Consider the following 14,279-nt stretch of genomic DNA (forward strand, 5'->3'; position numbering starts at 1 on the left):
CTGGCAGCTGGAATATGGCAAAGAAAAGCCATAAAATTCCTCCTTTAAGAGAAAAGGTGAAAGTTCCCACCACAAGAGAAGAACATGACATGCTAAGATTACTAAAGTCTATAGGACAAGGACCTAATTTGAGAGAAAGGGTGAGAGAGCACATTCACACAACTTTTATTACAGTATATCATGGTAATTGCTGTTTCATTACGAATTACCATTGTTACGATCTTACTGTGCATTTACAAATTAAACTTTATCATAGGTATATATGCACATAGGGTTTGGGACTATCTATGGTTTCAGTCATTCCCAGGGGCACTTGGGGTACATTTTCTGTGGATAGGGGACAGTACAGCTCTGTACTGTGGCCATAGCCTCAGTTTCCTCCACTGACCATTACAAATAGAAAAAAAAAAATGGCTTCTCTGAACATCTGGCACCACCACACATCTGGTCTAATTTTTCTCAATATGTTCTAATCTTGTACTAGGTATGAATAACAACATTTTTTTAAAACTCAAAGTTAGCTATTTCATTCCTTCCTGAGGGGTGGGAACTGAGCCTATGAAGGATGAAGTCAGAATAGCTAATGAAGACTCTGAATCCCAGAGGCCGAGATGTCCTCCTTGTGGCCTACCAGAATCCAGCACCGTGGGCTACAAATACAGCCAAGTTCATTTCCATTTCCACTTTACCTAGGCAGAAATTCTGTCACAGAGACATCACCAGTGAGCCCCGTGAAATCCTTCAGCATCTTTTGGGATGAAGTGGACAGCAGCCTAGGCCAACCCGAAAAGTCAGGTGGTAACAATGAGTGACTTCATAAACCTGGCCTGTGTTGGAAGAGAAGCCCCCAAATGGCCCAGGGTATCTGTATCCTGCAGCTGGCTCCTGGCTTCTCATTGTCACTGCGGGGCATGTATCCCACCAGCCACCTCATTCTGGGAGGGGGCCTTCGCGGGGTACAGCAGGGTGGGATTTCACACCTCACAGTGCACATGGTGAGTAGGAAGGCACTTAACACAGTGGTAGCCACATGCAGGTCAGGCCTTACAGAAAGCTGAGTTCTTAAAGCTAGGAGGGCTTTAAGCACGAATAAATTGAGGGTGAGACAGAGGACACATCAGGGAAAACATCCAGCCATCGGGAAGGAAATATATTCATAGATTTATGATTATATAATCATATTCATGATTTCAAATATAGAGGGTGGGGAAAGTGATTCAATTAACTAGAAAATTTTTTAAAAATCCTTTTGTGTGAAGAAATCATTTCAAGGTTTCTTTCCATTTCAATTTGCCTATCTGATAGGAAAATCATGAAAAGAATGAGACCAAACTCTTAAAACCTGAAGTAATTCTGAACTACAAGACAGTTGATTTGCTCATCATGTAACCCAGACCAAAATCCAAAGAATTCATTTATTTTCACCACTATACTGATGCTTCTGCCCCATTATCCCATCCACTTCCTTCAGTTCCCCTTTACCCTAATCCTGGAGAAGAAAGTATATTCTGAGCTAGAAGGGTGGAAGGGTCCTATGTGTGGCCTGGCCAGGCCAACAGGAGTAAAACAGGGCCTGACTTGACATCAATTTGAGCTCACATGCCTGTAGTGGTTACCAAGCCTGGAAGGGTATCAGACCTTTCTTTAGTAAGGAAGTTTACTAAAAAGTGTAAATTCTTGGGGCACATGCCAGGCCTCAGTTCTGCTCAATAGGACACAGGAATTTGTAGTCACTTTACTTGCTGGGGAACATGGTGCCATGATCTCCCTTGGATCAGAGAAGTGGGGTGTCTCTTCCTTCCCAGGTGAAAAATCTGTCCTCATTCCTTTTTCTTGGGAGATGAAGGGCCTTCTTTCCTTATAAGCCTGGCACCTCCCTCGGCCCTCCTTTAACTGAAACTGCATTGGATGCAACAATTTGTTCATCAGATTTCAACCTGTCATCTTAGAAAACCCAAAGGGTGGGGGACACATTTCAGGGGTTATCAGAGGGGCAGGTGAGCAGAGATCACAAGTCCAAGGAGAGAGGGAAGCATGGAGTCCCTAGCTGCTCAAAAGGCTTAGTATCCCTTTTCTCTCACCTGTGGTGACCTGCTAACGTCATGGTGTGGGGTCAGAGCTATCGAAGTGTCTAGTTTCTGGAAAGATCAACTGGGGGCATTCCAGACTCAGAGACAGAGCTCAGTACTAAGCCCTGATTTCACTCCTGTGTCTGGCACAGGCCACTCTCAATCTTGCCTGGACCTGGCTTTCTTCTGCCCAGACTGTATAGCCTGAATCCATGTTGCCTAGAACCTGTGCTCATACCAACTGAAACTGCCACAATACGCAGGTGTGACTGCTCTCTCAGGATGTCTCAGAGAAGGGGCGTGACTGACAGGCAGGCAGGAGCCCCGGGCAGCTGGAAGGAAGTACTGCCATGCGAGCCAAGGTTGGAGAGCAGCTGTGGAACAGAGAATGGTCCCTGTGGTGGGTAGTCAAGAGAGGCATGCTCTGTGTGCTCTGTCCTTCTCTCAGAGGAGCCATAAACAGTGGCAGCAGCTATGGAGAACTCTACAGGGTAGATGAAAGAGTCTTGTTCTTCAGACACAATGGAGATGATCAATTCCAAGACTCATCCACCTGGCTTGTGAGGTGCCACACCTGACCTAGCTGCTCCTTCTTGGCCATTTGCTTAACGAGCCTATAAATCCCCTTGACCAATCAGCCCTGGACCCAATCCTTCCTGTAACCACCTCCTTTTTCTGCCTCATGAGAGTTGGAGGAGATGCACAAGCGACAATTTTCTCCTTGATGGAAAATGGCAGGGGGGCTGGTGGCCACTTGTCCCTCGTTTCCTCCTTCTTCCATAAACATATAACCCTCAAAATACACTTTGCAGACCTCTCCCAGCTGGCAGGAGACAATGTTCTAGCAACAAAACACAGCAGTAGCATCCTATGGCAAGTTGCAGGTGGCCCATGCCCTTGGTCTTTATTCTCCTTGTCCTTTTCTCTGAGACAGGAGGAAAAGGAGGAAGTCCCTAGGACGGGGCAGAAAGCCAGGGGATAAAAGAGGAAGCCAGCTCTCCAAAACTGCAGGCAGTGTCCACTTCTAGTTACTCTCCTAAGTCCTGGTAAAGACAAGGGGATGTGTGCACTGTGGGCACTGGGGGTGGAGCGAGATAGCTTTCTAAGACTATAGCGGGCATCTAGTTCTAACAAGCAGGTCACACCTGATAAAAAAAAAAAGGGAATGCATGTGCTATGGCCCATTTTGAGCACCCAAAAATAACCCCAAATTAATTATAATCTTATTTGCATTGTGGTTTTGACCGTCAAAGGGCTTTGGGAACCATAACAGTTTCACAAAGGTCTATATAAAGACCAAAACTCCCCCTACCTCCAACAGAAAGGAGATTTGGTCCTGACTGAAATAACTTCCCACATCAGTACAAGGAGTTGTTCCTTTCCTGCTAACGCTACATGCTGTAGGCACTGGTATCTGCCTTCTTCAGGGCTATGAGCTTTCTCACACTGGCCCACTTCCATCCTGCGGAGCGTATTTTCATTTTAATAAACTTGTGCTGTTTCCACTTTTTCTATGTGTCCTGTTCAATTCCTTGGTCAGAATACTAAGAACTTGGAAACTTTTCAGGCCTCAGCTATCCAGTAACTCTTCAGTCTGCTACTGAAGTCTGGGAACATGCAGTGTGTGTTGGGGGGGGGGGACCTAAAAGGTGGTGGGAGCTGGCAAGACTTGGGGTTACTGAGAATCTCATGGGTCCTACCCAGCCTCTATTTTCTGTAAGGGAAATAAACTTCTAATGTCTGTGTGTGGGCCTCAGTCATTTCATAGCTGCTGCCAAATTTAACGCCAGTAGGTGACCTGAGTGTGCCTAGAGTTGACAGCAAGCATGAGAACTGTGTGAGTTCTTGGCTCTGAGGACCTGGGAAAACAGCCATGGAGTCATGAAGATAGTAGCTTACTACCTCCCAATTTACATAAGATTGAGGGCTGGGAATTTAGCTTAGCGGCATAAGCGCCTGCCTGCCAAGTGTGAGGTCATGAGTTCAATCCCTGTACCAAAGAACAAAACAAAAAACCAGAGTACATAAGATTGGACAGGACGTTCAGAGTTCTATGCATGCTTTGGATATACAGCTCTCATCTCACTAGTGCACACACTCTGGTGCAGATAAGCAGACTGACAGCTAAAACCTTTGCAAATCTTCTGCCTCAAAACAGGATCTTGAAAATACCCAGGGTTCAGTAAGGAAGAGACCTGTTGACCTACTTGACCTCCACATCGCCAGAGAACTTGAACAACTACAGCAGACATTGGGAGCAGCTTATTCCAAGCTTCCAAATCTCCTGCTTTGTGCCCAGCTGAAACATCAGGCCTTCCTTTTCCCTTTTTTTATTCTGTAGTTCCTCATCTCTGCCACACCACCTGTGCTCCCACAGCTGGCAGGCCATTCTGTGGTCTCCAGTGGACATGCTTTTTTTGGATTCATATTAAATATGGAACTGTATGCAGCCCATCCAGAGCTCTCACCATGCCTGTCCTTCCCTAGGAGAGGACCCATCATGGAGACTCAGCATATTGCCTTTGCCTGGCCCTTCTCCTTTAGAGAACCTCACCCCCTAACCAGCACCCTGCACTGCAGGCTGGGTGCCACATTCCAAACTGCACATTTTCTGAGAAATGCACCTGAGAAGAGATGTGGTTAAGTCTCCACCTGCCTGAGGAGAAAAGACCATCAGAACTAATCCTCACCAAATTACTGAGCTATATTTTTAATTTTTTATCACAAGCTTAAGAAATTACTCTAGTTCTAAAGTGGACAATTGGCAGGTATCTAACATGACTCAGTCTGACTCTAACATGAGGTCTGTGAACTTCCTATTTTGTTCATCATCACCACTATTACCAATATCTTGCATTGAGTGGAAGTGCAAATAGGCCACTTGCTGGGCTAGGCTTGGGAACACAGGCAGGACAGACGCCTGAGGCTAACACAAAGCCCTATTGAGTTTTTCATATTTGGTTCCCAAATCCAGCTGGACCTCCAATTTGGAAGCTGTAGAAATCCAAGCATCCAGCTTTCTGCAAAGCTCCTCAGGGCCTGCCCTTGTCCACCCAGAATGATTCCTCAGGCCGTGTTGCGGGCACAGTGGTACCTTGATGTAGTACCGGATGAGGACCCTGCGGAGGTCAAACACCTGCAACATAGTGGCTGCATTGTTGTCAATGATGCTGTAGCCCTCCAGGATGTACTGTGTGCGTGTGACCTCCCAGGTGAGCCAGCGGAGGTGAAAGGCAGCATTGCAAGACAGCACGTGGGGCAAGTGGCCGGGCTGGCAGCAGCAGCAGCCTCTGTCATCCTCGTCGCTTTCCATGATGGCTTCCACTTCCCTCTGCTGGCAGTAGGTTCCTAGCCAAGGACAACAGGATGGGGTTAGAAGAGAGATCATGCTACAGTTGTCCCCTGCAATGATTTCACATGACCTTCATCAGGGGCTTGATGGAGGAAACAGTCTAGAAACAAGAAGATGTGTTTACTCTTACTTCCAAGTGTTCCCCACAGCCATAATTCTCATCAGCTTCTATTCATTCAAAATCATTCTGATTCTCAGGTGCTACCTACATTTTGTACTCTGAAGGCATGTACTTAAGGCAGTCATGGACAACAAGGTGATATGAAGGATGGTGACAGCCCTGATCTGTAGCTCATAACTGGGCAGGCAGAAGGCTAATGGGGTGGTGGCTTGTGGAGATGCCCGAGAGCAGCCAAGTGTCTGCTGCAATGCTTGCCAGGTGGGAGCCTAGAAAGGGATGCTGCTGCCAAGCTGGAAGCACATGAAACTGACGCTCATTGTGGGATCAGGATGGGACATGGGAAAGGTACATTTTGAGATCTTTACTCCAAAAGCAGGAGAAGGGTGTGCCTATAAACAACCTTTGGAAATGGGACACCATATCTCCTTCAATATTTCATCAAAGACTTGAAACAGTTAAGATGCTCATGATGGGTCATGGCCTTGAAGGCAGAACTGTGATCTAAATAGATAGAATCTACTATTCTAAAATTTGGTAAGAATAAATCCTGCACACAATGTTAAAAAAACAAAAACCAAGCATGTAATTTATTAACATATAGTACTACATTTGGCAAAAGCTTGGATAATTTTACTGATTTTTTTTCTCACAGTACTGGGGATTGAACTCAGAGTCTTCACACTAAGCCATATCCTCCGTCCTCTTTTATTTGGAGAGGGAGGTTTCACTAAGTTGACCAGGATGTAGCCTGGTCTTGTAGTTGTGATCTTCCTTCCCTAGTTTCCCAGAGCTCTGGGATGACAATTGTGCACAACTGTACCCAGCTTAATTTCACTAACTGTATGAACCCAAAGTATGAGACAGAAGAACCATGTGGCATACAGAAAGCATCAAAACAAAAGACAGTTTTGGTCAGGATACATCTGGGACTCTTTCCCTGGACACTATCCACAAAGCATCACTTACACTACAAACTAAAACCAGATGATCTAGCTTGCACTTTCTAAATCTTTTCTCCATCAGCAAATGGATTAGTACTCATTTGAATGTGATTATAAAGACTATTAATTACACATTAAGAAACCACAGGGATTTGGAAACTCAAGGTTATATGTCTGAAGAATGACTGGAAGAGTCAAGACTTTTCAGAAAAGAGACTTTGGAGGAAATGGTGGTCACCTTCCGTGACCATCTGCAGAGTTCTGCAGGGATCTGGGAGGGAGAAGATGCTCTCTGAAGTTCCAGCGGGCATCTCATGACTCATGGTTGAAAGTCTTGAGGCAGAATGCACTGCAAGAAAAGCCATTTAGCAATTGGATGTTCACTCAGGAGATGACACTCCTGTGGGGATGAGGAGGTAGGGAGCTGGTGGTGGACAGACAGAAGCAATAGCTGCAACAGCTGCAAGTCCACATCACATAGCCTACAACTCAGAGAAGGGAAGGCCAAAACCAGGAAAGACAGCAGGCCGAGTGTGGCCTTTGCTGCTAGAGGTAAAACGTGTGCACATTGTTCAGGATAGGCAGGCTAGTCTAAGGCACGCTTATTTAACATAAGGGGAAACAAGACTGAAGAAGAACTTAAAGAGATGGATGGCATCAGAGGTGAGTAGTGTAGAGGAAGCAGACAGAAAAGGCAAATATTAAGACAAGAACAGTTCAACAAAAGAGTCAAAGTGAAACTAGAAAGGGCAGAAAATATAAGAGACGATTGCAAGTAGCAGACTAGAAAGTAGATGTGAGAATCCTCAAGAAATTTCATTTGGAGAGAAGCCTGCATCAAGGAATTATTTACTGAAATTCACTACTTAAAATATATTTAATTTAGTTTAAAATTTTTATGGAGATGTGATGTGATGGAAGAATGTTATTTTGGGGGAGGCAGTAGTTGACGCGTGGAGTTTAAAGAGAGGCAGTATGTTCTGGCTGCCTAGATTTGTTCAAAGTATTTACCTACCCACATTCATTTCCTCACCTGCAACATGGATCCTTGTAAGAATTAAATAAAACAGCATATGGAAAATGCTGCACAACCAGCAGTAGCATATGATGGTGGTTTTTACTATTATTTTTACTAGACCATAAGCTCCCTCAGTGCTGCCAGCTATGCAAACCCCTCAGCTATGCACACCCTCAAGCTTTGTCTTTGCTCTCCTTTTCCAGAGGTATGTGACACAAAGGGCCTTTGTACACTGGGAAGTGCTGCTGAGAAATGTTTGCCATGAAAGATACTCCTGTTTGGCAGAGATCTCACAACTTCCAAAAGCTTAGCTGATGGGTCTCTGGTAACCTACTCTCAGGAACAAGGCTCACACCCAGGATCACACGGTGAAAAAACACAAAAATGCAGATGCACTGACTTTGCTGCTGAAATGCAAGTCAAGGCCCATATTCTACACTTGGAGCAGAGGAGCAGATCACAGTCTCTCATAAGGGTCCACTGAAGGTCAAGTCACCGGGGTGCTCAGGAACCTTCTGCAGTGTTGGCCAGGATGGAACTGACCAGCCTGTCTCTGCATGGTGCTTCTACTGAGACTGATTCTCGGCACCCTGCATGTGGCGGTGTGCACTTAGTTCAAGTCAGTGCAGAGAGAAGACAGTCAATCAATCACGTTTGTTATTACTTTCCAGAGAATTTGTGTCTTTCAGTTCTAATATATGAGAATGGTAAGTCTGGAAACTTATCTGAACTGAATGTGTCTGGCAGGCACCAGTGGCCACTTCTGTGACCAGTCCTCTCCTGACCAGCTAAACTCTTTCTCTTCTTTTCCAAGGACCTGAATTGTCCTCTGTGAACTCCAATGGTCAGACCTCCAGTCTCAAGTGGGACAACCAGAAAAGAATGAAGTCAATCTGAGAAGGTACAAAAAAATATACATGAGGGTCAGGGATAAGAAAAGTATAATGAAGACAGAAATGACATTAGGGTCATGCTTCATTCTCCGATATCCAGTTCACAGATTTAGCTTGGGCTCTCAGCGGCCAGTGTAGAAAGCAAACTGAGATCGTTTCTTGTTCCTTCAAATGAAAACAAAGTAATTTCTTGGGAGGATTATAGTTATTTCTGCAAAAGACCCCAAAGAGATGCCATCCTCAAAGTTCTAGTAAAGAGTATATTGTACAATGTAGTAACAACATCCTTAATCGATTTATGCAAGTCATTACACAGTGAGTACAAATCTAGACTGATTAAGTATGTGGCATGTGGCATGAGGCATGACAGATCAAAGTGCAATGAAGCAAATGGATTTCTGGGGGTGCTCACACAAGCCAGTTTAGGACATAGTTCTTCAGAGATCTGGTGCCATTAGGGGTAGACTTTAGAAACTTTTGGAGACTGGGAGAACTTCATGCTTCCCAGGAAACTGTTGAAACAGAGAATTGTTGTAGAGTGAATGTTTCTCAAGTTCATGTGCTGAATCTTGGTGCCTTCTCCAAGATGACGGTATTGGAGGCAGGGTTTTGGGGAGATGATTTAGTCATGAAGGTGGAGTCCTGGAGAATGGGATTAGCATTTTATAGAAAGAAACACAAGAGAGCTTGCTTTCTTTTTGCTTTCCTTCCATGTGAAGATGTAGCAAGAAGATACGGTCTGCAAACTAGGAAGTAGGTTCTGATGAGACACCAAATCTGTATGTACTCGCCCTTGGATGACCTAGGCTTCTGAATGGACTAGATGATTGTTGTTTAAGCCACTCAGTTTACAATATGCTTTCTATAGCAGTCTGTACTGAGATAAGTTCTCTTCGGTTAGTTCTGAGCACTACTGCACAGAGAGGGGCAGTGCCTTTTAAGGGATCCTCCTTAACAACCACAGGAGTACAGCTACTTCTCAGCGCTGGTGGTATAGATACATCTGCTTTAACAACTGGCCACGCTGAAGGTGGGGATGATGTTTTCTCCAGAAAGTTGAAAGCCAAAGGAGATGATCAACCAAATGGAAGTTCCAGAAACAAATAAAAACACAACAACCAAAAGATCCTCCAATTCCAAAAAAGACTATGGCAAGTGTCTTCTTAGCTCAGAACCCTGGGCCAGAGGACAGGCTCCATCAAGGAATTATGGAGGGCTCAAGCCATTTTAAGCAGGACAGATGTCAACCCTATGTCTGTAGATAACAGATAGCAAGATGTTTAAGTTCCAAGGAAGCACAACGAGGGAAGCTGTACTCTTCTCCACATCCACCCAGGTTAAGAGGGGCAAATGAGTGACAGGGACACCAGCTACCCAGTCTCATTTCAGATGACAAGGGATGAAGACTGGAGCTAATGTGTAGGCTGTTTACCGGGTCCTAATCTTCATGACACGAATTCCCTGGAACAGAATTCCAAAACATGAGATTAAAAGAACATTTCGATCCTCTGACCCAACCATGTGCTTTGGGAGGACATTCTCATATTTGTTAGCTCTCACCAGATTTAATTTCTGAGAAGAATAATTATTGTAAGAATTTTACAAAGGGAAGCCAGACTTAAGCCTTTCCCTGTGAGTTAGCACCACTCACAGACTGCAGCGGGAACAGAACAAGACCTCGCCAAGAAGCAAGCTCTCTGCAAACCAGCGCCATGTGCAGGATACTGCCAGCAGGGGGATAGCCAGACCCAATCCCCTTCCAGCACTCAGGCTGGCAAACAAGAAGAGCCATACCCCGCCTCCAAGCAACCAGCTGACCTGGAGAAACACAGGCTGTGAGGACAGCTATTGAGGTGAATGCAGTTTGACTACATAAAGGACTTGTGACCTCTAGGACCACATAAAGGATTTGTGATGTTTTGGTGTTTCACTGACTTTGCAGCTCTAGGGCCAGTGGTCTGATCATCTAGTCAGAGGATAGTGATACACAGTGTGGCATCTATGGGGGATCTTCTTCTGAATGTGGTAGCCATTGTTAATTCCTTATTATCTTGTTTTGAAGTCCTGTACCATTTTCATTGTTTTGTTTGGTTGGGTTTTATTCTGTTTTGGTTTGTTTGATTTTGTTATATCCAATGGTGTGAGCAGCTATTTCAAAGATAACATGATATATTATGATATCCATTTTGGATTTACTATTGTGTTGTTTTAAAGTCCTTTATTGCATTCTTTTTGGTTCTGGGGATTGAACTCATGACCCCACACTTGCCAGGCTTACGCCACTAAGCTAAACCCTTCATTGTTTTGTTTTTGGTTCTATTATTTTTGATTTTCACTATGTCTGAAGGTACCTACGGCTATTTGGAAGACAACAAGAGGCATTATGGTAACTGTTGTTGATTTCATATTGTTTTGAAGTCCTGTATCACTTACACTGATTTGGTTTGATTGGTTTTATTATATTTTCCTTGGTTTTATCCTCTTTAAAATTAAAAAAAAGAATTTTAAAAAGGCTATGTATATGACAAACTGACAGTCAACATCACACCGAATGGAGAAAAGCTGAATGTATTTCCTTTAAAGTCTGGAACCAGACAGGAGTATCTACTCTCACTGCTTATACTTAGTATAGTACCAGAAAATTTGGCCACAGCAACTAGACAACAGAAAAAAATTAAAATTATACAAATAGGAAGAAAGGAGGTCAAAGTATCCCTGTTTGCAGATCATATTTTCTATGCAAAAAAAGCTAAAGTTTATATTTAGAGATTGTTAGAACTGGTAAAATATGTAACATATATTTCAGGATACAAAATTAACGTAAAAAATCATAAGTATTTTCATGCATGAATAACAAATTTGCAGAGAAAGCAATCATGAAAACAAATCCATTCACATAGCTATAAAAAAATAAAATATGCACAAATAAGTTTAACCAAGAAAATAAAAGGCTTCTACAGTGAAAATTACAAAGCACTGATGAAAAGAAATAAACATACACACACAATAAAACCATTGCTGAAAGCCATCCAATGGAAAGGCAGGTGTACAACATTACAGTGTGTCCTCATCCACTTTAGTCACTGGATCTAGCACTGTGTGACTTTTGACTTTTCCCCAAAGTTAAAATGACCATGAAAGAAATATTCTGAATTGATTCAGGACATTGAGGCATCCATGACAATGCAACTACAGACACTCACAAAAGCTTTTGCACAGCAAAGGAAGCAGCCAACAGAAAGAATCTACAGAATGGGGGGAAATACTGCCAACTATTTATCTAACAAGAGATAACTATCCAGGCTACATAAAGGACTCAAAACACTTAACAACCAAAACCATATAATCCAACTAAAATAGGCAAGCAAACTGGAGAGACACATCAAAAGATGAAATTTAAATTGCCAACAAATATATGGAAAATTTCTCAATGATCATCAGCCATTATGGAAATGCAAATCAAAACTGAAATGAAGCATTGCATCCCAATCAGAGTGGCTATTATCAAAAAACAAAAACAAAAAAACAACAAATGATGGTGAGGGTGTGGAGAAAGAAGGACTCCTCATTCACTGTGGATAGGAATGTAAATTGGTACAGCCAGTAGGAAAACAGTATGAAGGTTCCTTAAAAAAATTAGAGATTTACTGTATGACCCACTATCCCACTTTAAGGTACATATCCAAGAAAAGAAGTCAGCGTGTGTGATTGTTAACTGTGATATGTTCACTCAACTTGAGTAAGAACAACTTAGAAGACAGTAAAGCTTTGGGTGCACCTGTGCATGACTGACATGTAGGCCCCACACTGAGGAGGGAAGACTCACCCCAGGCATGGTGGCACTACTAGGCTGGTAGCCTCGATGGAACAACAAGGGAAAGAAGAAAACCTTTCCTTTTTCTCTGGAGAAGCTCCAGTCTTCACCATTGCCTACGGACATTTGTCTCCACGCCCTTTTCTGCCTTCCAACACAGACCCTTTGGTTTTCCCATACAGACTGTATCAGACTCTGTAGTGGGCTCCAGGCCTTTGATCTTCAACTGGATCCTTTGATTTTCCAGAATGCAGACTACTATGCTGTATTCTTGCACCCCTGATTCTTCCCCACATGACCACTGTAAGCCTATCTAGTAAATCATTTATATATCTAGTAAATCATTTGTATAGTCACTTATTTATGTCTATCTCTATGTCTCCACCTCCATCTACGTGTACATCTATGTTTATGTCTATGTCTGTATCTACCTGTTCCTCTAACACAGCATGTGAAAAGATATCTGCATGTCCATGTTTTCTACAGCACTATTCAAAATAGTTAACATGTAGAATCAGCTTAAGTGCCCAATAAAAAATGAGTAAGTAAAGAAAATGTGGAATATATGTACAACAAAGAATTATTCAATCATCAAGAATAATAAAATTCTGTAATTTGCAGAAAAATGTATTGAACTGGTGAAAATTATATTGAGTGAAACAAACGAGACACATAAAGACATGCACAGTATGTTCTTTCTCATGCATGGAAGCTAAAAGCCATTGATTTGAGTGTAGAATAGTGATTACTGGGGATTAGTAAGGGTTGGGAGAGCAAACTCATAAAGGGAGGCTGGATTGGATCAGTGTACACTGTATGAGTGTGTTACCACACTGAACCCATTAATATGTATATTATTCATATTAATTAACCCATTAATGTGTATATAATGCATATTAATCAAAATGAAATAAAATATTTAAAACTATATTTCAAAGAACCTCAACTTGCCTTAAGATTGTCCAATAGGAATAAAATTCTATAAAGATTGCAATGTCTTAAAACAATTCACATGTCTATCCATTTACTTGTAAAATAATGTGCTTAAAACTTATTTTTAATCTAGAATTCCTAATCAGTATTCTCCAGAGGAAGGCAAGGATGGTGTTATTCACTCATCAGAGCAGAACAAACAACAAACCTCCTACGATTGTTGGTGATTTCATTCCGATTCTGAAGGTTGAGATTTCCTGCAGAAGCAAAGATGCCTTTTCTAGAGATTGTGGTTTCCTGAAATCACTAGGGCAGGAGGCAGAAAGGCTGAGCCTCTCCCTTGGAAACTGTCTGTGACAACCACCAGCTGCCAGCCTCCTCTCCTCTCCGGGGGCCACCTGCTGTCATCACTACCATCCCACACAGCTGTGCTGGGACACTTCCTACCTCACCATCATTAAACATCTACCGATAACCATCCTTGTAAATTAATCCAATCTAAATTTGGGGAAACACGTGCCAAGTGTGCAGTGACAAGAGGTCACAGAGCAGCATTAAAACAAAGAACAGGATGGGCTCTGTGAGCTGCAGGAATTCAGTTTGCACGGCTTGAGTGAGCAATTTCTTTGCATCTCCAATTTCAAGTCCTTCAGCAACACTGGACCTACTCATGTCATGTCTTTTAAAAATGACCTTAAGAATCAAGGAGAAGTGATTGAACTCATGTACAGTAAAGGAAGAAAAAAGACAAAAGTATGTTAGAATGATTTACAATTTGTTTGCTTGTGCAAGCAAAACAGAAGTCCTTTTATTTTAACAGTTTTACATTCCATGGAGCCTCAATTTGCTTTAAGATCTACCCATAGGAATAAAATGTTTTCTGTGACCTGTTTGAAAAACTGCATTTTAAAGGTGGTGTAACAACTTTAAATAGAACAGTATTATTTCTTTCAATATTTTTATTTCACAACACCATCAATTTATGTGACACTGATCAACTTAAAAATGATGTCTCATACACTAACCTGGTTATGTAGATGTAATTATTCCTCTGTAAATAAAGACGCCGGTTCACAAAAGACACTTACCCTACGGAAGGCTCTGGTGTTTAGAATTTAAAATTAGTATTTTATCACAT

The 14,279-nt window shown here is 42.6% G+C and overlaps 1 protein-coding gene across 5 annotated transcripts in view; it reads right to left on the bottom strand.

Annotated features, from left to right (window-relative positions):
• The window catches only part of Pcnx2 (pecanex 2), a 205,278-nt gene that overhangs the window by 25,231 nt on the left and 165,768 nt on the right, over positions 1 to 14,279 (bottom strand). For 4 of the 5 annotated variants that reach the window (XM_063260053.1, XM_063260055.1, XM_063260052.1 and 1 more), the window contains one exon: positions 5,164 to 5,417. In XM_063260053.1, coding sequence (XP_063116123.1) covers positions 5,164 to 5,417 — 254 coding nt within the window. The remainder of the gene's footprint in view (positions 1 to 5,163; positions 5,418 to 14,279) is intronic. The other variant, XM_063260054.1, reaches the window with a different exon arrangement.

Source organism: Cavia porcellus, unplaced genomic scaffold (genome assembly GCF_034190915.1).
Source record: "Cavia porcellus strain 051 isolate PalLab524CR breed Dunkin Hartley unplaced genomic scaffold, mCavPor4.1 scaffold_13, whole genome shotgun sequence".
In the NCBI taxonomy this organism is placed as follows: Eukaryota; Metazoa; Chordata; class Mammalia; order Rodentia; family Caviidae; genus Cavia; species Cavia porcellus.